At 35.5% G+C, this 27,465-nt stretch overlaps 1 protein-coding gene across 18 annotated transcripts in view; it reads right to left on the bottom strand.

Annotated features, from left to right (window-relative positions):
* The window catches only part of Syne1 (spectrin repeat containing nuclear envelope protein 1), a 473,610-nt gene that overhangs the window by 326,907 nt on the left and 119,238 nt on the right, over nucleotides 1-27,465 (bottom strand). For 14 of the 18 annotated variants that reach the window (XM_087193553.1, XM_087193567.1, XM_087193559.1 and 11 more), the window contains 6 exons: nucleotides 23,196-23,392; nucleotides 20,701-20,810; nucleotides 17,675-17,725; nucleotides 13,676-13,783; nucleotides 9,972-10,109; nucleotides 8,606-8,770 (listed from right to left, as the gene is read on the bottom strand). In XM_087193553.1, the coding sequence (XP_087049679.1) occupies nucleotides 8,606-8,770; nucleotides 9,972-10,109; nucleotides 13,676-13,783; nucleotides 17,675-17,725; nucleotides 20,701-20,810; nucleotides 23,196-23,392 (769 nt within the window). The remainder of the gene's footprint in view (nucleotides 1-8,605; nucleotides 8,771-9,971; nucleotides 10,110-13,675; nucleotides 13,784-17,674; nucleotides 17,726-20,700; nucleotides 20,811-23,195; nucleotides 23,393-27,465) is intronic. The other 4 variants (XM_087193557.1, XM_021238016.2, XM_087193560.1 and 1 more) reach the window with 1 other exon arrangement.

Genomic DNA, 27,465 nt, shown 5'->3' with positions numbered 1-27,465 from the left:
AGCTACAGCAATTAGAAAACAGAAAGACATAAAAGGGATAAAGATAGGAAAAGAAGAAGTGAAACTGTCATTATTTGCTGATGATATGATACTTTACATAGAAAACCCCAAAAACTCTACCAAAAGACTTCTAGACTTAATTGAAAGATTCAGTGGAGTAACTGGATATAAAAAACAATAGCCTTCTTATACACAAATAACAGACTCACTGAGAGAGAAATTAGGGAAACAATTCCTTTTACAATAGCATCCAAAAAAAATGAAATATCTAGGAATCAATCTAACAAAGGAAGCAAAAGACACTGAAAACTAGAGCACTCTGAAAAACGAGATCAAGGAGGATATAGGAAAATGGAAAGACATCTTATGTTCATGGGTAGGAAGAACCAACATAGTTAAAATGGCCATACTTCTAAAACTGCTATATAGGTTTAATGCAATGCAGATTGAAATTCCAACAATATACTTCACAGAACTAGAGAAAACAATCCAAAAATTCATTTGGAACCAGAAGAAACCTAGAATAGCAAAAGCAATTCTAGGCAACAGAGACATGGCTGGGGGTATCACAATCCTCAACTTGAAACTATACTACAAAGCTACTGTGAAAACAACAGCATGGCACTGGCAAAGGAACAGATCCAAGGATCAGTGGAAGAGATTAGAAGATGCAGAAATAACTCCAGACATACTCAGTCACCTCATCTTTGACAAAGAGCCAACCACTCTCATTGAAGGAAAGATAGCCTATTTATATAAATGGTGTTGGAAAAACTGGATTTCAACCTGCCAAAGATTAAAACTAGACCCATAACTATCACCATGCATTAAACTAAGAGCAAAGTGGATTAAAGATCTAAATATTAAGACAGAAACACTAAACTTGCTGGAAGATAAGTTAGGTAGAACTCTTGAAGACATTGGCATAGGAAAAGACTTTACGAACAAAACCTCAGTAGCACAGGAACTAGTACAAAGAATCAATAACTGGGATTTCATCTTATTGAAAAGCTTCTGCACTGCAAGAGAAACCACCAACAGAGCTAAGAGACAACCTACAATGTGGGAAAAAATTTTAACAGCTGTACCTTAGAAAAAGCACTACTATCTAGAATATATAAAGAACTGAAAAATATCAGACCCCCCAAATTTAAAGACCCAATTCAAAAATGGGCACCTAAAATGAACAGACATTTCTCAGACAAAGAAGTAAAAGCAGCAAGCAAATATATGAAAAAATGTTCAACATCACTGGTCATTTGAGAGATGCAGATGAAAACAACACTGAGATTCCACCTCACCCCAGAAAGAATGGTTGCTATCAAGAAATCAACCAATAACAAATGTTGGTGGGGGTGTGGAGAGAAAGGAATCTTTCTCCATTGTTGGTAGGAGTGTAGACTGGTGCAACCACTGTGGAAATCAGTATGGAAATTCCTCAAAGAACTAGGAGTAGAGGTCCCATTTGACCCAGCTGTTCCCTGCTGGGTATCTCCCCAAAGAATTAAAAGAATAATACCACAGCAATAAATGTGCACCTATGTTTATAGTGGCACAGTTTGTAATAGCTAAAGCTTGGAAACAGCCCAAGTGCCCATCAACTGGAAACTGGATAAAGAAGATGTGGTTCTTTTATAAAATGGAGTACTACTCAGCCATAAAGAATGAGAAACTAGAGACATTTATAGCTAAATGGATGCATATTGAGGCCATTCTCTTAAGTGAAACAAATAGGACACACATATCTAAATACCGAATTGTTTCTCTAGTGTGAGAAACTGAAAGTGTAAACAAGTGTTAAAATGATTAAAATGAATAATTGATAATTTGAAATAGGAAGAAATTTCCAAAGTTATAGGAGTTGGAGGGGAAAGGGAAAGGAAAGAAGGGAAAGGAAAAATTATGAGAAAAGAAAAAAAAATGGAAACGAAGTCTATGTAAATAGGGAAGGGTGGAGGGGGTGAAGGGAACACAGGGAATGGGGAAAAAATAAGAACCAAGATATATCATGTACAGGTACAAACACCCAATGATAAATGTAAACGTATTGTATACCTAAAATGTATCGTCAAAAGAATTTAAGAAAAAAAATAAAAGTGGGGCCTGGTGGGAGAAGGCCATCACTGAGAGGTGTGACCCTGAAGGTTAATCTCCCTCCCCAGATCCTTCTTTCTCTCTCTACTTCCTGGTCACCATGATGTGACCAATCTTTCTTTACTAATCCCTTCCATCATGACCTTCCTGAATTGCAACCAGCTGACTATAGACTTCTAAAAACCATGAACCCAAATAAATCTCTCTGCCTTTAAGTTGTGTTTGAAGCATTTTGTTCCAGTGACAAGAAAGCGGCTCTGACACAGGAATAACCATTTGAAATGCTTCTGATAGGTCAGAAAAGATGAAAACTAACAAATGGCCATTGGAGGAGGAACAAGTAAATCCCTGTCAACTTGGCATGGGTACCATGGCGAGGGAAATCTTGATTGGAATGGGCTCTACAGAAAATGGAGGAGAGAATTTTGAAGCAAAAATAAGAATATGAACAATTCTTTCAGAGAGTTTTTGCCTAAAAGGAGGGAATAAATTTGGACAGAAGCTGGAAAGCTCATGAGGAGCAAGAAAGATATTTTTAAGGTGAGAGAAACAATAGTGCATTTGTATGGGGATAGGAAAAATACAACAGAGAGAGATGGAAGGAAAAAGTAAAGAGGAAAAGATGGACAGGCATTATTCTATTGAGGGAAGGAGGATGGGATCTGGTGCACACATGGAGGGGTTGGCCTGAGCTGGGAGCCAGATGGTTCATCCATAGTAACAGAAGTGAAGACCAAGTATTCAGGCACAGATGACAGTAGGGGAGTTGATGTGGTTGTGGGAGCATATGGAAATTCTTTTCTGACTGCTTCTACTTTCTCCAAGAAATAGGAAGCAATGTCATCTCCTAAGAGTGAGGATGGGGAGGAGGTGTGGAAGGTTTAAGAAGAAGAGATATGATATAATTATCCCTGAAACAGAGAGAGATGGAGTCGGGAAATCCTTATGACTGCCAGGCAGTAGGAAGGGCTCACTTGGGTGAGTCATGTTGCCTGGATGTTGGGCGTGGGATGGTTTTCTCCAGCCTCGGTAGCTCCCTCTGTGTGGGCATGAACCAGGCAGATGGTGGGTTCTAGGCAGCACTGTCTTTTCACAAGAACAGTAGGGCAAGGGATATGGACAGGGCAATTGAGAGTGTGCACAAGGGGTAACTTTAAAAGCACTGAATTTGAGCAGGGTATGAAGAGGTTGGCATGCAGTAAAAGACAACAGGATCAACTGGTTCTAAGAAGCAAAGGTTGGAGAGTTTTATCCTTGACCAAGCAACTATAGAGAGTTTCAGAGACTGGTGATAATGATTGTAGGGTGTGACTATGGAGTGAGGGACAAGGGTAGGGCATAGAATCATGGGGGAAGAAAGGGTGCAAGCACTGAAAGGCCAGGATGCTGGAAAGATCATCTATTAAGTACTGAAGGTATTAATCATCATGATATGTACTGTTATCCAGGAAATACAATCAAGAAGTGAGGGAAAGTCACCAAGGTCAAGTTGATAACTCCGTACGGACAGAGGGTAGGTTAGTGGGGTCAGTAGCTATTCTCATGATTCTGAAGACTTTAAAGTCTTATTTTGCCAAGCAATACAGGTAATAAAACAGTCGGTATAATCACTCTGCATATCCTATATGTAATGTCTGTTTGGACATATGATGCTTCAGATGACTGGAATGATCAGCTACGTGGTCTTGGCTATGTCACTTAATTTCTCTATGCCTTCAATTTACTCATATGTCTAAGAGAACACTAACACCAATTTCATATCTGTCCATCTGTCATAGTACAGTTTCAGAAAAATTAAATTCTTAGGACCAAAATATTGTGAAGCTTTCCTTTGTAGTTAGCTGTGGTTATGGTTATCTTTTTAGATACCTGAGTATCTAGAAAAAAGAAAAGATAATACATGGATCCCTTGCTTTGCAGAATGAAGGTGTTCTGATACACATGTAACTTAACTCTCAAAAAGTCATGAAAAGGACATTCATTCACAAAGCAAATTCTTTGAAATATACATTTAAAAATTATCTGAAACCAATTTTCCAATTCTATGTATTAAGTGAGTAAATTGTCTTTTTTTTTAAGGCAGGGGATTTAGCTCATTGGTTCTGCTGCCTGCCTCACAAGCACAAGGGCCTGAGTTCGATCCTTGGTACCAAATCAAAAAGAAGGCATGAAGAGTGGAGAAAACCAAGCATTCTACATTTTTATGGCATATTTCAGTTGTCTTGATGAGAATGAGAATTACCTTTTACATAGGAATGAAAAGAGCATTCTCAAACATTCCTGTTTATGCATCTGCTGAATCCTGTATTTGTGTTTTCCCCAATTGATTTCATCTGTGAGTCAGCCCAGGGGAGTTAACTGATGTCATGCTACTGAGGATACTGAGTTATCTTCTTATCTTGAACTTCTCATCTTCAAAGCTTAGCTTATTAGAGGAAATTAATAAGTATATTTTGAATTAATTGGAATTGATCTCATAATTGAAAATGACATTGTTTTACGACTCTGCCACTTTAAGTACTTGTGTCCAGGCTTAGTAAAAGTTTCCATCTTGATAAAAGGATCATTCTGAGATGTACTTTAAACCTGGCCTTGCCTCCTACCTGCCTGTTCTGGCTTCCTGCTGTCTCTTTATTGTATTCAATCATTTTATCTTTAGTGTTTTCTAGTTTTTTAGTCTCAGATAACCATCCTCTCTGTCTCTTGTTCCACTCTGTGTCCCCCTGCTCACTTCATTTCAGGTTTATATGGCTTCTTTACTAAACTCTGGTAGGGAAAATTTTCTAGTTGTGTTCTTAGTAGTGGTTGACACAGCTCACTCTCTTTTCCTCTGTCTGTGTCTCTGTCTCTCTCTCTGTCTGTCTCTCTGTCTCTCTCTCTCCTTTCCCTCTTTCGCTCCCCCTCTCTCTTTTTCCATCTCTGTGTCTCTGTCTCTATCTTTCTCTCTTTCCCTCTCTTTCTCTATCTCTCTTCATCTCTCTCCCTTCATCTCTCTCCATCTCTCTCTGACTCTCTCTCTCCAGAATGGCTCATAAAGGCCCTCAATCATATAGGCATGGAATACACAGACTCATGTACACACCATGCAATTTAAAGTCATTTTCCATCAGGGGCCCATGCCACCTGAATTAATATTTTTGTGAAACCTTACAATTATCTGGTAAATAACACAGTTATATGGTAGGACATTTTTTTCTATGTGAAACATGTAAATCAGTTTTGAATCTATTATATAAACAAAAACACAGGGATGTTTCTCAAATCTATAGTTTGGAGGCACTACAAATAGCTAAACCTTGACTGTCACCTGCACCTGTCCCCTGGTGCCACAAGTTGGTTCAATTTAACTCATAACTGATGCATATTCTACATGTTATTTAAAACTCTAAAGTAACTTCTTTTGTATTGAATATTCATAGAGGTCAAAGCAGTTTCAATTGCCACCTGTTTTACATGAAGGGAAATTATTGTATAGCCTATATGTTTAATTATTGATTTGTTAGATAAGTATTATTTGTAAAACCATGTTTAGCACTTTCCCCTACTTTTAATATACTGAGAATCTCAAAATAGACTTGTGTTCTGTCTATGTTTTTGAGAAGCCTAAACCTGGCTCAATCCCAGGAAATCTTCATGTGACTTGATCTCAACCAAGGCATGAATTCTGGCTCCCTCACAGCTTCCCCCACATGTGGATAAATGAGGTTCAGGAGAACAGATTGGGGTTTGTGTGTGCAACTACACAGATGGAGCAGACCTCAGAGTCATGCTGTCATCAGCCAGATGATAGGGAGGGGTGTGTGTGTGTGTGTGTGTGTGTGTGTGTGTGTGTGTGCTGGCAGTGATAGAGAAGGGAGGGGATAAGAGATAATTAGCAAATCTAAAAGTGTCTCTGAGCACATGGACCAATGAAAGAGGATAGAGAAGAACGGGGCATGCAGGTCAGTGGTAGACCATTTGCCTAGCGCATAAGGTTGTGGGTTCAACATCCAACTGCGAAAGTAAAAAGATACAGAGCCCAGAAATAAGCCTACACATTAGTCAGTTGATTTTTATAGAAACTACCAAGAAAACAAGGTTTTGAGAGATCATCCCTTCAATAAATGTTGTTAGGAAAATTGAATATCCACACGCAGAAGAGAGAAAATGGACCCTCATCTCACATTTATACATGAATCAACTCAGAAAGGTTAAAGATATAAATGTAAAACCCAAAACTATAAAAACCACTGGAAGAAACATCTCTGTGAAAATTTCCATGACTTTGGCCTGGGGAGTAATTTCTTGGATATGACCCCCAAAGCACAGATAACAAAAGTAGAAATAAGAAAATGAGATTGTACTAAACTAAAAGTCTTCTCCAGAGCAAAGGAAATCATCAATATAGTGACACAGATAGGAAGAAACTGTTTTCAAATTATAGCTGGTATAAGGGGCTAATATTCAAAATATACTCAACCAATAATAAGAAGAAAATGAGTATTTTTATTAAACATAGGCATATGATTTAAATAAATTTTTCTCAAAAGAAGACATACAAAATGATCAATAGATAGAAAAAATGTTTAACACTTTAAATCTTACAATGCAATATCATTCTACATCTGTTAGATTGGTTAGTATTTAAAATATGAAAGGTAAGAAGTATTGGCAGAGATGTGGAGGAAGGGGAAACCTGCCTATTAATTAATGGTGATGTAAATTAGTACAGCCATTTTAGAAAACAGTATGGCGTTTCCTCATAAAACTAAAAATAGGACTATCATATAATCCAGCAGTTCCATCACTGAGTATGTACCCAAAACAATTGAAATCAATATCCCAAGAAGAAATCTCCACTCCAGTGTTCACTGAAGCATTACTGACAAGAATGAAGATATGGAAACAACCTAAATGTTTATCAATAAATGAATGGATTTTTAAAATGTGTAATATATACAATGGACTATTATTCAGCCTTTCAATTAAACCAAGAAGGGCCCGGGAATTAGCTCAGTGGTTCAACTACCTGCCCCACAAGCGCAAGGACCTGAGTTTGATCTCTGGTATCAAATAAATAAATAAATAACCCAGAAAATTCTGCCATTTTGTCATAAGCTATATGAACCTGAAGGACCTTATGTTAAGTAAAATAAACCAGGAATAGAGAGACAAATACCATATGATCAATCTCACTGAAGAATCAAAAAATCAATCTCACTGTAGAATTGAAAAAAATTAAATTCATAAAAGTAGGGTATAGCATGGTAGTTATAAGAGGCTGGGAGCAGGCTGCAGGGGTGGCCAGGGAAAGGGAGACAGACATTAGACCAAGAGGATGGAGTTAAGGTTAAACAGGAAGACTATGTTTTGGTGCTCTATCACACAGCACAATCACTATACCTAACAAAAATGTATTGTATATTTCAGAATGGCCAAAGAGAAGATTTTAACTGTCCTCACCATGAAGAAATGTGAATATTTGATGTGATGATAGTATTACTAGCCTGACTTGATCACATTCAACAATGGATACGTGTATCAAAATCACACACATATGTCAATTAAAAATAAAATAAAGCTTAAAAAAATAAAAGCAAAATTGTTTGAAAACACTGAGTGTAAATGACAAAAGGCCAAGAGTAAGTAGGGGCCAGGACCCAGAGTGATGGTTCACACTGACTTGTTTTATGAGTTGGTCTGGGGTTGAGTCTCTTGAGTTAAAAGGGGTCTGAGTTGACATTTCTGTCTCTAGTTTAGAATAAAGAAGAGTCTATTCTATTTACTTAGGGAAAGATGTGTGTGTGTGTGTGTGTGTGTGTGTGTGTGTATGAATTGCCACTAATTATGGTCAGAGGTAGAAATCTCTGTTGATCAGTTTACTTTCCACACATACAGTAAAACCCCATCACTAAGACAAAGTGAATGGGCACAGAAATTCAGTTGCACAAAATGGAGCATTACATTCATGTGATAGTAATGAAAACAGGATTTTGGTTAGGGCAGCAGTACCCCAAAACTCCAAGAGGAAGTACAATGGAACTTATACACAATTCATCATATATTAAGGCAAAAAGGTCCCACCTGACTATGAGCCATGAAACCCCGATTCCACCCCCTCCAAGGCCTCTAATCTCTCCCCACCCCACCCCATAAAGCAAAGGCATAAGAACTTCCTCCTGCCCTTTTTGGAAAGTGAAGGCAGGGATGAGGTCTGGGGTCAAGGCCAGTCGCTATGTAAATTTGTGCTACCTGTGAGTTTATTTTCTAAAAAATACATATAACAATAGAAATAACACAAACTGCTTCAGATAGAAAGATACCCCATGGCTCTTGGAAAATGTCTCAGGAAATCAGCCTAGTGGAATCCTCACTAATGAGCACAGGAAAGGAAAAGCAAACTGAGGAGCTTCTGAGGACATTTCTGCCCTGGGTATGACCAGTGAGCTCCCACCATGCAGTCTGACCAGGCCACACCTCCAGACCATATCACTACTGCTGGGCACTAAAGCTTCTCAGATGGGACTTTTACCTTATGCTGCTCGAGTTTCCGTTGTATTGTGTTTGCAGTTTCCTCATGGACCTGCTGAATGGCTATTTCCTCTTTCAGGGCCACTTCTGCCCTGTACAACCAGGCACCTATAGTGCCCAGAGGTGCAGGGAGTGATTTGTCAAGCTGGCTATGCCAATCAAAGAGCTGAAATTAAAAAGAAATAGAAAAATAAAACACCTCTAATACAGAAAACTGTTCCTAAAATTTTGAAGTTTGTATATAAGGCTTAAAATTAATGAATATAGGCAATTTAATAAATATCAAACAAATATCTGTGTTCTGAGTTTGATGCTACGGAGACAGGGACAAAACTTCAGTCAGAGCAAATTCTAAGGAAACAGAATTCTTCTTAGACATGGAAAGATATTACTAGGAAGCTTAAGCAATTTTCTTCTTTATGGGAATTGCATGAAGCATCCACTAATTCTCAGTGTGGCTTTTGCTAAAAGAAAGGAAGCAGTTTTACTGACATGTTCAAAGGATGCAGTAGTTATATATCAAGAGGTATGTATCTGGTGGTCAACTAAAATCCCGATTAAAACCTCCCATATAATCAAAACAAATTTGGAGAAAATGACGGTTATCTAGACAGCTCTAGACAAAGATGATTTTTTAGGATTCTTTCCACAAGCCCAAAATTTTGTAACATTGTCACTAATTCTCCATTTTACACAAATCTCAAGCACCATTTCATAGTCTGCTGTACTATTGATGATGAAATTGGTGGAAAAAATGAGGTTATCAAAATAAGTAACATATCAAATCAAATCAAATTCAAATCAAACATCCCTGTTAGTTGTAGAAGAGCTCCAAATGTTTGAAATCTAGGTCTTTAAGAAATAATGAAGAATATTAACATAGAAGACACTCAGCACTTTTCCTTCAGATTTATGAATGACTAGATAAGAGATGCTTGTATTAAACATTATAAAATTTTACATCAACACCAAAAGATTATTAACTGTTGATGATACATAGAGAATATGAGAAGTGGTTGACTCTCCATTCCCACGAATCTTCTACAAGAGTCACTTCTTCTAAACAATTCAGCATTAACCTGTGTAAAGTAAGAAGTAATCCAGAAGATCTCCCAAGGTTTCAATCTATCACTTGTCCACAGCTATCATGTGTAGGAAAACCCAGGCAGGCTAATAGCTGTTGAACCAAGTACTTCCATTAGGGTACAGTAAAATCTGACAAGAGGGCAAAGGTGGTCCATAGTGAATCCTTCCCAGCTTCAGAGGCAGCAGGACCTGATGAATGTCACTGTGTAGGAAAAGATGATGCAACTTATTCTTGACTAAATTACATAAGCTGTAATGAAATTAATCATGCGAGAACTTACCCTAGAGCACACTCTGTCCCAGGACTGTTTTACCAAAGCTTGGTCAAGTGACAATTTACCATCTCTATGTAATGGCTGTATTAAATGTTCAATCTGTTTCCTTTTTATTTCATATTGAATTCTGAAGTGCTTAAATGACTAAAAGAGGAAAAATAGCAATAGGATGGCAATGAGTCAAAAGAAAAAAAAGAAAGAAAAAGAAGCAGAAAAGGAAACCACATTTAAAAATTGCAATTATTTATGTATAGAGAACATTCAATATATGCTGTTGGTGGTAATACTAATGGCAGTGGTGTTACTAACAGCGTGTGCCATTCTTTACGCCCTGACTATGAATTTGACCTAGTGCTAAGTGCTTCTTCTTACTATGCTCTGTGGCTCTTTCCTCAGCCTGACACATGGACATGCATTATTCTTTTTTTCTTTTTATCCCTTCCCCTGCTCTTCTTTCAACCCCTCCATCTCTCCCTATTTACAAAGAGTTTGTTTCCATTTTTTCATTTTCTCATATTAATTCCATTTCCTTCTCTCCTTTTCCCCTACCCCTCCCACTTCCCCTTCCCCTTTGCCCCTTTTCTTCCCATTTCACATTATCTATTACACCTTTTAGGCCTTATTTACACTTTCAGTTTCTCACACCAGAGAAACTATTCAGTATTTACACGTGTCCTATTTATTTCATTTAAGAGTATCGCCTCAATGTGCATCTATTTAGCTATAAATGTCTCTAATTTCTCATTTTTTATGGCAGAGTAGTACTCCATTTCGTAAAAAAACTCCACATTTTCTTTATCCAGTCTCCAGTTGATGGCCATTTGGGTTGCTTCCAAGTTTTAGCTATTACAGATTGTGCTGCTATGAACATGGGTGCACATATATCACTGTGGCATGATTCTTTAAATTCTTTGGAGAAGATACCCAGCAGGGGAATAGCTGGGTCAAATGGGACTTTCAGTCCTAGTTCTTTGAGGTATCTCCATCCTGATTTCCACAGTGGTTGCACCAGTCTACACTCCCACCAGCAGTGGAGCAGTGTTCCTCTTTCCCCACAACCCCACCAGCATTTGTTATTGGTTGATTTCTTGATAGCAGCCATTCTTTCTGGGGTGAGGTAGAATCTCAGCATTGTTTTCATTTGCATCTCTCGAATGACCAATGATGTTGAACATTTTTTCATATGTTTATTTGCTATTTCTACTTCTTTGTCTGAAAAGTGTCTGTTCATTTCAGATGCCCATTTTTAGATTGGGTCTTTAAATTTGGGAGGTCTGATCTTTTTAAGTTCTTTATAGATTCAAGATAGTAGACCTTTGTCTGAGGGACAGCTGGTGAAAATTTTTTCCCACATTGTGAGTTGTCTCTTCACACTGCTACATGCATTATTCTTAAACCCTAAAGTGGCAAGTACTAAAAACAGGGACAAGTAGCAGAGGGAGGACTAAAGCCTCGCAGTGGTGGCAAACCTATGGCATGCATGTGATCGTGTTTTTCTTTTAAGACAAAAAATACTTTAATGTATGAGATTTTGTTCTAAACTAAAGCCTCAGTATTTAAGTTTATTTGCAGTGTTTACTTTTTGCAATAAATAAGTGGCTTTTGAGTTGCACTTTGGGCACTTAGTCTCTAAAAGGTATGCCATCACTGGCTAGCGATTTTTTTCCTTTTCGTTAAGTAATTTACACACCAGTCCATGTTTTTCAGAAAGACTAGTAAAAAGGAGTATATATCTATGCAAATAATATATTTGCTTTACTTTAAAGTATAAAACAATTTGCAAAAATAAATTACATATATCACAATAATGCTTAAAGATATCTAAATTTATGTTCAAGCAAAGCTTTATGAAGAGGTTACTTTAGGAGATTTATTTACACAGTAATCTTTTTCTTTAATTTCATGACATTAAAATATTAAGTATGCCACAGTATAGTTAAAATAAATTCATAATACATAAACATAGGCTTAGCACTAAAATAAAAGTAGTTTTTAAGAAATTCTACACTGTACATTAAATCAGCATATCCCAAAAATGTAATTTCAAGTCCAAATATGAATGAAAAACACTATTAAAATATGCAACTATGTTACAGAACAGGCGAATGGCCTTACTGAATATAGTCGAAAACACATTGAAAAGGATTTCAGAATAACATGCAAACATGTAAATTTACATGAAGAACACTGGGAGGAGATAGTGAATAAAATTTTACCACACGTTCATTTCCTATTTCTTCTAACTTAATGAAATTTTAAGGATACCAAAACATAAAATCAATCTCCAATTTTATCCAAAAGAATTCTATGATTGGAAAAACTGGAAAATAATAATATTGGTCAGCCAGGGATTTAGCTCAGTGGCACAGCTTCTGCCTTGCAAGTGTAGGGTCCCAAGTTTGATCCCCGGTACAGAAAAAAAATTCATAATTTGAAATAAATAAGAAGAAAATGCTGATCACATGATGCACAGTTGAAAGAAAATTTTCCTTACAATCCAGATAGTCTCTAAGCCCAATTTTAAGCAATTAATGATCACTTTTGGCCCAAAGGAAGTGTTTATGTTTCATATTTTTCTAATCTGGTTTCCTTTTCATAGCATCTCAACAGCAGAAAACTTTATAACTTGCAATTTACTTTCTGATGATTTTTGCTAAAACTAATACTACTGCAATAAATAATTCTACTCACTCTGTCCTTGGATTTCTGTTCTCAATGTACTATTTAATTAGTTTTAATGGTCTCATCAAGAAATTTTCCAATGGAAAATAATACATTGAATTTTAAAGACAAACAACACATTAATAATAAACACAAATTGATTGCTTTGCTATGTTCAATAAATATAATGTAGATATAATTCATTTAAATTTAGGTATATTTACATCATTATATAAAATCACACATCAATACCAAGGTTAAATCCTTTATTGTCTGCCATGTCAAATCTTTTACATCACTGTACCTTTTTTTGTAGCCAGAGATAACAGAAATATGTACATTTGAACACTCTATAGAATCTAATACAGAATACACTATATTTAGTTTTGTCACTAAAATGAAGTACTGTTTTAAGTAGGAGGAAAATAACAATGTGACATAGAATGTAATCACAATGTTTTAATGGGAAAAATCCGTTACAAGACATTGTGTCTTGGAAGTGAAAATTGCAATCAGAAATCCAATCAATGATAGTGTAGCAATATTGGGGACAACAACTCTGAGCTCAACTTGAATGTAATGGTGCAGAACTAGGAAGATCATAGAAGGTTTCTTTAATGCACCCAAATATTCACATAGCAATTCTTTATTAAATTCCATTCACTTTGCAGTAACTGTCATTTGAGGCCTCAGTTATTCATTTCTTTATCTGGTGGATTTTTGTGTTAGGTAACATCTATAAAACCATGAATTACAGAAAAACAAAGACTCCAGGCTTTTGTTCTGGGTCATCTGGAAGACTGAGTCCCCAAGAGTAGTGACATTTCAGAGCTCCTTCCATAGGCAGTGTGGACACAATATAATTCAAAGCTGCCCTTGCAAATACAAATATAATTATAAAATTATATCCCAATTTAAGATAGTACATATTATTTCTTTACAGATTTTTTCATCAATGTAATTTGAAAGATTAAACAGACTAAGTGACATATGAAAATCTTACCCATGAAAAGTTTTTGAAAAATGGAAATCTCTTTTCCACACAGTACCTGATATGTATCCTGCAGATTTGATTCTGTCACTTGTGCCCTCGTCAAATCTCTTTCAAATTGTTCTATCCAAACTTTCATTTCCTTCAGAATTAGTCTGTCTTCTCTCTGGAAATCATCAAACATTACAATTTTATCTGCAACTGTGCATTTACTCAATGATTAGACTTCATTTTTTTCCCAGTACCTGGGATTGAACTCAGGACCTTGCTCTTGCCAGGCAGCCTTGGCATAACTGAATTGGGCTACATCCCAGGCCCTAGTCTTCATATTTAATACATCCCAATTGTCTCTAAAAATTTTTTCTTCTCCTTAATCTCACCCCCTTTGGAGTATAAGAAGAAAAATTAATTCTAGAAAAATATTTGTCTCGTTAATACTGAAATTATCTACCCCCATTGTTTCCCTCAATAGTAAGGGAATTTAAGTGTTCTCTTAAATTAGAACACTAACTTAATAAAGTAAATGTGTTCAAAAGAGTAGATTTTGAGCCCAAATATATTCCGAAAGTGAAACAGCTGGAGTGCAACCATATTCCTGTGAATGGTTCCCAAGCTGAGGCCACTGGTAAACAACTCAGCTATTTTGGATGGGATTAATTTTGACAGACTTCAAGGAGGTGTTGTCATAATAATGTTGGACAAATTGCCTACACTGTTATTTTAAAATGATATTGAGTATTACAACATAAACTCCAAGTGGACAAGAAACACATTTATCTGGCTCAGTGTCATTCCTAAATCCTTGCAACATGGTTCCTACTAGAGATTCACCAAGTCACCTGCTGAAAAAATATATCCAGGATTCATTTACATACTTGCTTCCATAAATAACAATGAGAGCTATTCTAGTATGGACTTTGTGAAGATATTCAATTTTTCATCAAGATTTCATATCCTGAAAGAATTAGAGTAATCATAAACATATTTGACATGATGTTTGTGAAATTGCAAGGAGCTTTCAAGTACAGCATCTCTTTTGCTACCCATTGTTCTGTGACACAAGTAAAACAGTTCTCCTCATGGACAAGTGAAGTGTCCAAGTGAAAAGAATTCTGTCTATATGGGCAGGTGGAACCATGTCAGATTTTGATTGAGCCATACATTAATTCTGTGACCTAGGTGTCCTCCCCATCTCTCTCTCTCTCTCTCTCTCTCTCTCTCTCTCTCTCTCTCTCTCTCTCTCTCTTCTCTCTCTCTCCCTTATTTAACCATCATTTCTGGTATCATGAGACACTCTTCCTGTGGTTTTGATGATAGCTAGAGTTTGTCTGTGTTACACAGAGGACAGAAACTGGTGCACAATGCTGTTGTGATTCATGACTTCTTTCTGGAATTCCAGAGGCACCTATCTCCTGCCTGAACACTCATTTTCCCATTTTCCCATGCACTTTTTCTGTGAAGCTTTTCCTGATCCAGAAGTCTGGGCCAGGGATCTGTGACCATTAATTGTGAACTTGAATGGATTAAGAAACATTAGCAGATTAGTAAAGCACAGTTTTGGATGTGTCTATGGATGACTGACATACAGGCCAGCAAACTGAGGTGAAAACGCCTAAGTTGTGGGTGGCACCAACCAATAGACTTGTAGCTTGGATGGAGTAAACAGGGAAAGAAGAAGGAAGTGTCCTGATTTTGAACAATTCTATGCTTGCTAAGGACTCTTTGCTGCTGTTGTCCTTGGGTATCTATCTCCATATTTCTAGTTTTCTCAGCCCTCTAATTCATCCTCTCATCAGTGACTCTCCAGTGAGCTTCCAGGCTTGGAAACTTGGGCTGATGTTGCATCTCTGTTTTTGTTAGTTTGTTTTGTTTTGTTTTGTTTTTTGGTACCAGGGATCGAACTCGGGACCTTGCGCTTGCGAGGCAGACAGTGGCACCACTGAGCTAACTCCCCGGCAGATGTTGCATCTCTCGATCCCTCTTTGTTTGTGCACCTTCTACCTTCTTGGATTGAATAGCAGCTAGATCCTCCCTCTAGTTCTGTAGTACACAGATGGCCATTATGGACTCTTCTGTCTCTGATCCTGTAAGTCTATCAAATAAATCTACTTGCATAGTTATTCATATATTTTCTATAGATTCTGTACCCTGGAGAAGCCTGATACTGGGTTTCTCTTCTACACAAGTGGTTCACAAATTTTAGTGTGCACAAGAGTCATCTGGCAGGTCCGTAATAACCAAATGGCTGGGCATACAGGCAGACTATTTGGCTCAAAAGATCTGGAATAAAACCCACGAGTTTCTGTCTCTAACAAGTTTCCAGGTGAACGTGAGACTACTGGTCTACCAAGTATATCCTATCCTGCATGGCTTTGTATTTGCCTCAATAATTGTCCCTTTCCCCCACAAACTCCTTATGTATGTTTTCATATTTAGTGTACTCAACATATGACTGTGGAATCATGATTAATTGGTGACATAGTTACCAAGAGAAAAAATAGAGTTGGATCCTGCAAAGCTTCAGCTCTTCTCATGATGGCTGTGAATGATCAGATGAATGTAATCAGGGCACAGATTTTATTGTCAATTGATTTTCATGCCCAGAAAAGGACTAATAATACACTATGAACTGATAATGCACTATGAACTCAGAGGAAGAAATGCTCTTGATCTATCTTCAAGGTCTGAGAGATCAGTGTGACATTCATACCATGTGACCCATATCACAGTGAGCATGGAACTTCACTGCCATCCCTTGGAGACAGGCTTCTCATCAACTTCTGCATCTGAAATGCAGTTGGGACTGTTCCAAGAGTAGCTGTTTGTTACTAATTAAAATTACTTCACAAAGTCATCTGAGGATTATGTTCTTGAAATAACTTTATTAGAGTCCATTTAGTAAATTATTTTTTTTTCTGGTGGTGGAAAAGTGTTAAGCAAATTGCAAAAGGTAAGAGATATAACTCTTTATACACACAACACTGTCTTTTGTAAGAGGAAAATGAAGTGCAAAACAATAGTCTCAGAATCCATTAGTGAATTTTTTCAATTGGTAATTTTCACATGCATTCAAACAACATGGGTTCTACTTGCCTACAGATCACCTAAGCTCCAAGCAGCTTTCTTCTCTCTCTCTCTCTCTCTCTCTCTCTCTCTCTCTCTCTCTCTCTCTCTCACACACACACACACACACACACACACACACACACAGGGGCACATTTATGTTTTTGTGTGCCAGATATATATTTATGCTTCATGTGGAGTATGAGATAAAATTAATTTAATATTTGACATTAAATTGTTACTTCTGATTTTCTACACTAGTGTTCGCATAAAGTCTGCTGTATTTATAGATATTTAACCCAGGCCTAAATCTAATATAAAGAAAGATTGAAATATAGGATAGGGACTCAATAATTTAGAATGAGCAAGAATTTAAAACCATTCATTTTGCAAGTATTTTTGAGCACATATTTTATATTCTGAACTTTACTAAACCATGTGACCTGATACTGAGCAGAAGAGATGTGAAGAAACTCATACTGATGAACTAGTTTGGAGTACTTACCCTTTTCTGCTATATATATACATGTATATATGTATATATATATATATTTTGGTACCAGGGATCCAACTCGGGTCTTTGCGCTTGCGCAGCAGGCAGCGAAACCACTGAGCTAAATCCCCGGCCCTCTGTTTAATATTTTAAGGTACAAAAATAAACTTTTAACATTGTTTCTTCATGTCACATTTCAATAAATCAAACATAGTTATTGCATAATTTTTATCAGTGTTGTTAAGTGTTTAAAAATTAACTGATACTGTCTTATAATTAAAGATTAGTGGGCAAATCCATGGGAGGGGCTTAGACTGTCACTAACATTTAAGAACACACAGGCAGGTTATTTGTTCTGTTAGAAGGAAAAGGAACTAACATGATTGAGATATTAAAAGAAATGTATACATAAGGACAAATACATGCAAAGGAATGGCTAGAAAGCTACAGAACATATAATATATGCAATAGGGCACTAATTCAAGATTATTTAGATCTTACCTTATAATTTTGGATAGAATTTGCAAAAGATGGGAAAACTTGAAGTATTTCCTAACAATATGAAAAGATAATATATACAAACATAATATGAATCAGGAACAAAAATTATAGAGGAAACATGAAAATCAATGGAGAGGCAACTGTCTATAAACAGCAATAATTTTAAAGGTGTAAATATTTTAAGATGTTTTTGTAACTTCCAATAAGTCAATGCACTTTTCCCAATCTTTTGGGAAAAGATTTTTTTATTTGAATTTGGAATATTCCTGTGTAGCAATACACATATAGTTCAGAAATGAGTTTTGAAATAACATTAAACATTTTAGAAGGAGACCTATGTAAAGGAGAAGTACATAGTATTTTTCCTGAAAATAATCTAGCTGTGTGCATGTCTGTGAGCCCCATCACAGTGATGACTGTATTGTGCTTCTAAGATCACTGAGGAGTATTTGCTATAACGGAAGAAAGGATGGATAAAAAACCCTGAAATTTTACTAGGAAAGACAGAAAAGCAAATAGATTCATTTTATTTATTTAAGACTAAGTACTAATCACAAAAGAAATATCTTTTTATTACTGTATTATTGTGACACATAATAGATTGTTTGGGGGGAAACTTGATCATTTTCAATTCAAGGAATATCTTAACGAAAAACGTTTCTTTGTCGGTTTTATTGGTTGAAGAAAAGCATGGCAAAGTCTACTGTCAGTAAGAGCATTATATTTAAAATAGTATCCATAAAATAGAATCACAAATAAAGGAATATAGAAATAAAATCCCCCCAAGCCTGGTCGATATGTTGATTCCAAGATTTTAAAAAATGGATCAAGAGATTTACCATGTCCTGGGTAGACAAATACTGAATATTCTAGGTGGACAGTACCAATCACTCTAACATTTGTGAGCTGTAAAGTCCTAAAAGTTCACTGAATATAGGAAGGGGACTGCTAACTATATGAACAAAGAAGCCCTACACAATAAAATAATTATTTTTTAAATCAAAAACATTCAGCTTTAGATATGTATGCCCTACATTATAAACATCACAAAAAGGGTACATCTTACAATATATTTACCTCAAAATTAATTTTGAGGTACTCTGGAAGAAGTCATATACATCTGGATTTTAGAAAAGTGATGGAGGGATTTAAGATCAAAATTTATCTTCTAGATAATTAAGTTAACCTCTTAAGTATTACTTTTAATTCTTTGGTGAAGTATATTAATAAGCTTTTATCAAGAGTATGTGTATTTCATATGTCTAAGGATTTTTGGCATTGAACTCTTTCTCATGGGGACTATCTAAAACATCTTTTGTTTCTTACACATTTCCGGTCACAGTTTACTTATCTGGTGAGTAGATTAATGTGAGAGAAATAAGAACAGTGCAAAAAATCAGAAACAAAACCAAATGAAAATCTATCTCGATAACTTAAGGGCTTTGGTATGAACATCATACTGAAACCTGACTTTTTCTGTGCTTCATAGGGTGAGTCTGATATGTTTTCTTATAGAGTCTCTTATTCATACAGCAGCACCATGTTCATCTATACTGGCGGAACACAGAGCCCCAGCAAATCCAAACTACTTGCGTCAATCTGTGCTAAATGTGCATATAGTCTTTGCTTCAGCCTTTTGAGGTGCTTCCTAGGAATATTTGCTTTACTAACTATAGATAAATTACTATGGTGGTCAATGTTTGGGTCAGAATCCTACCAAGAAACAAAAAGGGCTTCCTGAAACCATAGTTTTTAAAAGAAGCTAGCAAAGTTCTCTCAAATGTCATATTAATTTCATCCAAGAGACCTAGGAAAGACCAATTACCTTTGTTTTGCTTAATTCTTTCATAAACTGACTGATTTTTAAATATTAGTGTAATACCTTTTCCTACTTTAAAACTTTAGGTTATGCTACATTGACCTTTGCCTACCTTAGGCATATTTCTAAGTCTTTGGAAAATATATTTTAAAAGTTTTATTTTTCTTATCATTCTCCATTGTAACTTCAAACTACTTCAAAACCCCACTTGAGATCTGAGCAATAGAAACAGGCAGTTATAAAAATTCCTGAAACTTCCAATTATTATTTTCCCTGAAACTATTTTGACTTATAATTAATTTTAAGTTCAGCAGTGAATCCACTCTTGTATAATAAAAAAACCCAATGCAATTTCAAAAATATTAAAACAATGGTCATATCAATTGTTGCATATGGGAAACTAGGCATTCTGGCATCCTGGGTGAATTACAAAATGAGACAAGTTTTCTACAGGTAATTTGAAAACTATTTCAAAATGGATTAAATTATACATGTCCTTTGGCCTAAGAATTCCATGTCTGAGAAAAAACTTTACCAGGGTTTATTACATGATTGTCATAATAACAAAAATATTAGAAATTTCTAACAACTGTTTGGATAAACTATTGTACATACACATGATTATCTGCTTAGTTCTTCACACTTTTAATAAAAAGATTATTCAATTGTGTGGATTCTATGGTGCTATTTTTGTTAAAATATGATGTATCTATATAAACATACAAGAATATTGAGAATTAACACTATCATATTAAATTTTCCCCTGTCACAGATAATTTTTCTCCTTTTCTCTCATATTTTTTCATTTATGACAATGAATATACATCATTCATCATTTGAAAGCTGTAAGTCAAAATTAGATTTTGTCCAAGCAAATATAACAAGAAGACTCAAGGTCAATAACGTAATGGAAGTAAAATCACTTCAGTCCTCAGTGTACTACAGTGGATTTCCCCCCACTGCTGTCTTTTCTCAGTTATAATTGATCAGCATCACATATCTATCATTTATTAGCAGTGTACCCTCTGACATATCCAACACACAAACCAGGGAAACTTTTTCAACGAATTACCTCTCCATTTGGTGATAGCTGTCTCTTTCTCAGTTAGAATGCATTCCAAATTATTTTTTTGAAAACAGTATCTATAAAAAGCTGAACCACTCTCATTGAGTACATCACCAGTGGTTAAAGAAAACAAATACCTACATCATTCTCTTGTCCATCAGTGCCTGCATCGAGGATGTCAGGGTAATGTTTCAGAAACTGGGCCACATAGGTCATAATAGACTTCTCATCTGGTTTATCTACATCAACATCTGGAAAAAACAAAATAAAATATGAATAAGCTCATTAGCATTCAGTGAGTTTAAATAATTCAAATTTTGAATCCAGGTATTGTAAAATGTACTCAGTGCAGAAGGAAAATAAAATTACTATTAAATTTTTCAGGGGGAAGAAGAATATAATTTTAATCTAATGGTGGAAATTTTTATAATGCAAGAAGATGACACATTTTAACAAAGAGCTTTGGGGAAAATAGCACATTTTTCTTTTAAGTAATGTTAATGTCAATTTATCAAACATCTGAGATGTTGTATAGTTCCTCAGATATTTGATGTAGTTAAATACAAATAGTATGACAAGTTTAGAATTGGGGTGAGGAGGAAGTATAAAAATGCTGAATGGCAGACCACTTGCATACTATTCTTTACAGGCAGATATAGGTAAGCCACATGCCCCCACAACTATTGCTTTAGAAGAATATTTGATTTCTTTGGTCTTCCCTGTGGAGCATTCTGTCTGAATCACTGAACTTTGAAACAATCAAGTACTCTTTGAGGGAGACACTGCCTGAAAAATGTTTCAATGTGGCTTTGAAACTATAGATATTTACCTGATAAAATCAGTACCATAAATCAGGAAAAGAAATTTTTAAAGATTTAGTAGCTAGACAATGTCACATGTTATAAACAAGTGTTTAAAATATCCATTTAAAGGCAATAAAAATTATAACATTTTGCCAAGTATGTATATGGCCAAGAGCAAAGTAAACAAACCCAAAACACCATAGTCAAAATACAAAACTATCATAATATTTTATAAAGAATCCTTCTGATTGAGATATTAATGTATTTTTAAATTGTTGCAAGTCACTTGATTTAAAAGGAAACAAAAAAAATAATGCTTTTGGCATTGCTTAATGCTAAAATGATTTAAAGGTGATTTTAGAAATGAGATGATTAGGCTGGGTGTGGTGGTGCACACCTGTAATCCTAGCACTCAGAAGGCTGAGACAGGAGGATCACCATGAGTTCAAGGTCAGCCTGGGGTACATAGAGAGTTCAGGCCAGCCTGAACTACATAGCAAGACCTTGTCTCAAAAAAACCCAACAAAAAAACCCCCACAAAAAACCCTAAAAGAAATGAGATAATCATTGGTTGATACTCAAGAAGCATGTGAAGAATGAATGAGACTCTTTCATGAAATGTGAAAGTGAAAGAGAAAACAACGTGGAAGATATTACTTAACATACTGTGTACTGTTCAATATATATGTACATAAACTATAAAATAATTTTTATAAGTATAGTTATTGCTCTGTTTAATCTCTACCCTAAACATTTATACATTCAAGTTGGCTAAATAACTTTTGAGAGGGCAATTTTTATTTGGAAAATAAAGGATCACCTTGTATTGGTGATAGCCTTGTATTTGGGCAAACTTTTTATGATCGGCTTTCATCCTACACTAGGAAAAGTTCTGACTCTATTATATCCTTTGTAGCCTATGGCTGGGATTTCTGAGCAATTTCTCCCTGAGCTTTCTTATACAGAAACAATCAGCCTGGACTATGCTGATGAACGTGGGGAGGGCACAGGAGGATCCTGCTGGGGAAGGGAGCCTGACGAGGCCTCCGGTCTCAGCGGAAGCCCAACCAGAGTTCTATAACTTTCTCATGGATCTGTAAGAGTATTTTTTTTGTTTTCAAGCTAAACAAAGTTCATTATAAAATCCCAAGTTTAAACAAAAATTTATTTTCACTGTACATTTACTAATCGATTCCTGTAATTGCCAACCAAAGTAATAAATTATGACATTTGGAAAATTCCCTTTGATGCTTTTATTTCAATGCAACAAACTAATTTACTAAAGGCACCAGAATTGTCTTTTGAAGCCTTGAAAGAGGTTAACTCCATTTGTAGATCTTAAAATTCACAGCCTTACCAAAAATGTGCCAAACACTTGGAATGAAAAATGTCAGTGAACCATTTGGCCTGTTAGGATGATAGAAACCAAAACATTGGAATGGTTACTGCCATTTTAAAGATATGATTTTAGATTACTAGTAATCTTCTATTTCTTCTAGATCCTTTGGAGACATAGAGTAATAATTTATCCTGCCACACTCTTCTCCCCCATACACACACTCCTAAAGCTTTTATTCCAAACTTAAGTATATTAAATCCAGCTCACCCAGCTGATGCATTAATGCCATAAAAGAGTCATTATATTTTATTCTCAAATATGTGGGCAAGTATTTATGCAGAAGAAAATTGGCACAGAAAGATATTATTTCTTCCCACTTTTCTCCAGCTCTCTGTCCCCTTATGGGGACTCTAAAAAGTCATGCAATTTCTGAGTTTAATACATACACATATACTATGGTGTGTGTTTGTACTCTCAATAGTTATTCAATGTACCTTCAGGATCTAGCAGTCTTGGGATGCCCAATTGTGTTTCAGCAATAGAGAACGCGTCCTCCAGATTTTCTCTGTTAGATCTGCTTTTCACCTTCTCTAAGTCCACCAGCGTGGGTTGAATGGCATGGATAACTGAATGAAAGGCTACCCCACTTCTCCAGCTTCTTCCAAAGTCTTTTACTTCTATGCCAGACTGCCTTAGTGTGACAAACACAGGAAATAATGTCATATTCTTAATAGATGCAAGCACTTTCTTTAAAGTCTTATGCGAAACGCAATGCTTTTCACCAATGATGCACTATATTGTTTCATTTGCTTTGAGGAAAATTAAGCAAAATAAATTCTACATATATACTTAGAGTTTTTTATGTGAAATTTTTCAGTAATTAGGATAGTGAATTTAAACACATTTTTATGCTTATTTTGGGAAAGAAAACATCTAGAGATAACTATGTGACAAAATTTTAAAAAGGGAAAATTGTAAAAATATCAAATGTGATAATTAATGACCGCATATTTTTGAAGAAATATCTAACAATTTCTAGCAATAAGCAGCACTGTTCATAGAGGCGTGTATTACAGACTAAGGCAATGTAGCTAACTCATCTAGAGTGAGTGAAATCATATACCCAGCAGACACAAGGAAGCTGTACTTCCCATAAATCCATACAGTAGCTCCTACTCCCTCATTTTATTTTAAAACTTTCTTTTGGAGTTGCCCTAAGAACAAAGCCCTGGTGGTAAATCTTTGATCTTTAATACATACTGGACTTCATTAATTCAAATCCAATTATAATTAATTAAGTGGTTTAAGCTGGTAATAGCAATAAAGCAAACTCACAATGAGGTTTTTCTACTTATAACTTATCAATTATACAGGCAGTTACAAAAAGAGAGTTATAAAGATGATGTTTTGAACATTAGCATCTCCCTGTGATTAAATGTAGAATTTGTAAACATGATTAATTCCTTTGGTAGATAAAAGAGATAAACAGATAAAATAGATAAAGACAGTTTTTGGTTTTTTTTTTTTTGGTACCGGGGATCGAACTCGGGTCCTTGCACTTGTGCAGCAGGCGCCGGAACCACTGAGCTAAATCCCCGGCCCAATAAAGACAGTTTTTAAAAAAAATTTAGACATAGTAACGTTCAATACAAAGCAAAATCACCACTGAATTAGTTTTTGTAGATTCTCAGAATTTCCATGAAAATTACAGTCTAACTGATATATTCCTTAATAAGTTCGTAAGTGTTCTTAAATGCATCTCAGCAATCTTAAGGTTCACTCTAAAACAAGTTTTACCAATACACATTCAGTTTGCATAAAATATTGTGCTCCTAATGTAGCACAATTGGACTTAATGGTTTCAGAAATACTCTAAAGATAATTTTATAAGATTCCAGTAATTCCAAAGTAATCTTAATTTTTTCTTTGCTCCTTTGGGGTTTCTGTCTCTGCTAGCATAGCTAAAAATGTCTCTAGCAGACATCTGATATCCAGATAGATTGAACAGCTTGTCCTTGGTATTGTCTTTGTTTTCCATTCCCTTGTACATAACCTCTTCATCTTACTTTTCTACCTATATTTTTCTTTTCTTCATATTTCTTCATTTAAAAATGTTTCTGTCTCTTTAAGCCACTTCAAATTAGCTTTTAACAAAATCAGATGGGGCATAAATAAATTAATAAGTAGCTAATTAATATCATGAGAGTAGATATTTTCTGATTTTCTTGAGCCTGTTAATTGTTCTACATATTTTCAGAGAAATGTATATAAAATTTTTCCTAAATAATTGCTATCCTGAAAAAATTGAAAATTTTCATATTATTTTCTTCTATACTTGTTGAAAAAACTAAATGTATACACACATATTTTTTATTATGTTAAATCAGTAGGTGATATTTTTGAAAACTTTCAGTTTTAGTTCAAACTTCTCATTTAAGAATATTCTCTTCCTGACAACCCACAATGTGGGAAAAAATCTTCACCTGCTCTTCCTCAGACAAAGATCTACTATCTCGAATCTATAAAGAACTTAAAAAGATCAGACCTCCCAAATTTAAAGACCCAGTCTGAAAATGGGCATCTGAAATGAACAGACATTTCTCAGACAAAGAAGTAGAAATAGCAAATAAATACATGAAAAAATGTTCAGCATCACTGGTCATTCGAGAGATGCAAATGAAAACAATGCTGAGATTCCACTTCACTCCAGAAAGAATGGCTGCTATCATGAAATCAACCAATAACAAATGCTGGTGGGGCTGTGGGGAAAGAGGAACCCTGCTCCACTGCTGGTGGGAGTGTAGACCGGTGCAAGCACTGTGGAAATCAGTATGGAGATACCTCAGAGAACTAGGACTGGAAGTCCCATTTGACCCTGCTATTCCACTGCTGGAGATCTTCCAAAAGAATTAAAAGAATCATACCACAGTGACATATGTGCGCTCATGTTCATAGCAGCACAGTTTGTAATAGCTAAAACTTGGAAACAGCCCAAATGCCCATCAACTGGAGACTGGATAAAGAAAATGTGGTTTTTTTAATAAAATGAAGTATACTCAGCCATAAAAAATGAGAAATTAGAGACATTTATAGCTAAGTGGATGCACATTGAGGTGATACTCTTAAGTGAAATAAATAGGACACACATGTATAAATACCGAATAGTTTCTCTGGTGTGAGAAACTGAAAGTGTAAATAAGGACTAAATGTATAATAGATAATGTGAAATAGGAAGAAAAAGGGCAAAGGGGAAGGAAGTGGGAGGGCTAGGGGAAAGGATAGAAGGGAATGGGATTAATATGAGAAAATGGAAAAATAGGAACAAAATCTTTGTAAATAGGGAGGACTGGAGGGGTTGAAGGGAGGGCTGGGCAAGGGTGAAAAATAAGAACCAAGAGAGACTATGTAAAGGTGCAAATTTCCAATGATGAATGTCATTATATTGTATACCTAAAATGTACCAATGATTAGAATGAATAATCGATAATGTAAAATAGGAAGAAAAGGTCCAAAGGAGTAGGGGTAGTGGGAGGGGCAGGGGAAAGGAAAGAAGGGAAAGGAAAAAATGATGAGAAATGGAAAAAATGGAAATAAAATCTTTGTAAATAGGGAAGGGTGGAGGGGGTGAAGGGAGGGCTAGGAATGGGGAAAAAATAAGAACCAAGATGCACTATATAATGGTACAATTCCCAATGAGAAATGTAATTGTGTTGTATACCTACAATGTACCAATAAAAGAATTTAATACAAAAAAAAACAAACCAAGAGAGACTATGTAAAGGTGCAAATTTCCAATGTCATTATATTGTATACCTAAAATGTACCAATGATTAGAATGAATAATCGATAATGTAAAATAGGAAGAAAAGGTCCAAAGGAGTAGGGGTAGTGGGAGGGGCAGGGGAAAGGAAAGAAGGGAAAGGAAAAATGATGATAAATGGAAAAAATGGAAATAAAGTCTTTGTAAATAGGGAAGGGTGGAGGGGGTGAAGGGAGGGCTAGGAATGGGGAAAAAATAAGAACCAAGATGCATTATGTAAAGGTACAATTCCCAATGAGAAATGTAATTGTGTTGTATACCTACAATGTACCAATAAAAGAATTTAATACAAAAAAAAAGAATATTCTCTTCCATACAACCCCCCCCAAAACTCAGATATATCATTTTAAAAAGATGTGTACATGAAACATGTCTATTTCATAGGCATTTCTGACCTCTATTGGCCTCTATTTAATTCAAGTTATTTAGAAGGAATCTGGAAATTCATATCTTATTTGGTGATTTTATTAATTTCTGTCCTAAAATATAATTGTTGTTCTTCCACAGTTTACAATGAGTATGCAAATACTATAATTTAATGTTTTTATTTCTGAGAATATGTCCTGTTAGTGCATGAAATTGGTTAAAAATGCAGAGGAATTAACTATATTGTGTTACTAAAACAGTTTTTATCAACTTATAAAATAGTTGTAAATTTTCCATGAGGATAGCTAACACTTTCCGACAATTAGTCCAGTGTTTAGTAGGTATTTTATCACTTTCCACCATCTTCAGTCTTGTGAATGTGATAACCCAGACTAGAGTCCCATAGGAGATAATAGTTTTAGGAACAATGTCATTCAAGTACTTAAATGGATATAAGTTCTAAAACCTTTAATCCATGTCAGATATAAAATTTCTTGAAAATTACAATGTGGGATAGTTTTAAAGGCAGCTTGTAAAAAAAGGCATCAGCAGTTTGGTAGCATGTGGACACTATGTAT

The sequence above is a fragment of the Heterocephalus glaber genome, unplaced genomic scaffold (assembly GCF_053883595.1).
Source record: "Heterocephalus glaber isolate CG9 unplaced genomic scaffold, H.glaber_assembly_v1.0 deba00001593, whole genome shotgun sequence".
Taxonomy (NCBI): Eukaryota; Metazoa; Chordata; class Mammalia; order Rodentia; family Bathyergidae; genus Heterocephalus; species Heterocephalus glaber.
This window is presented reverse-complemented; position numbering and strand designations above follow the sequence as displayed.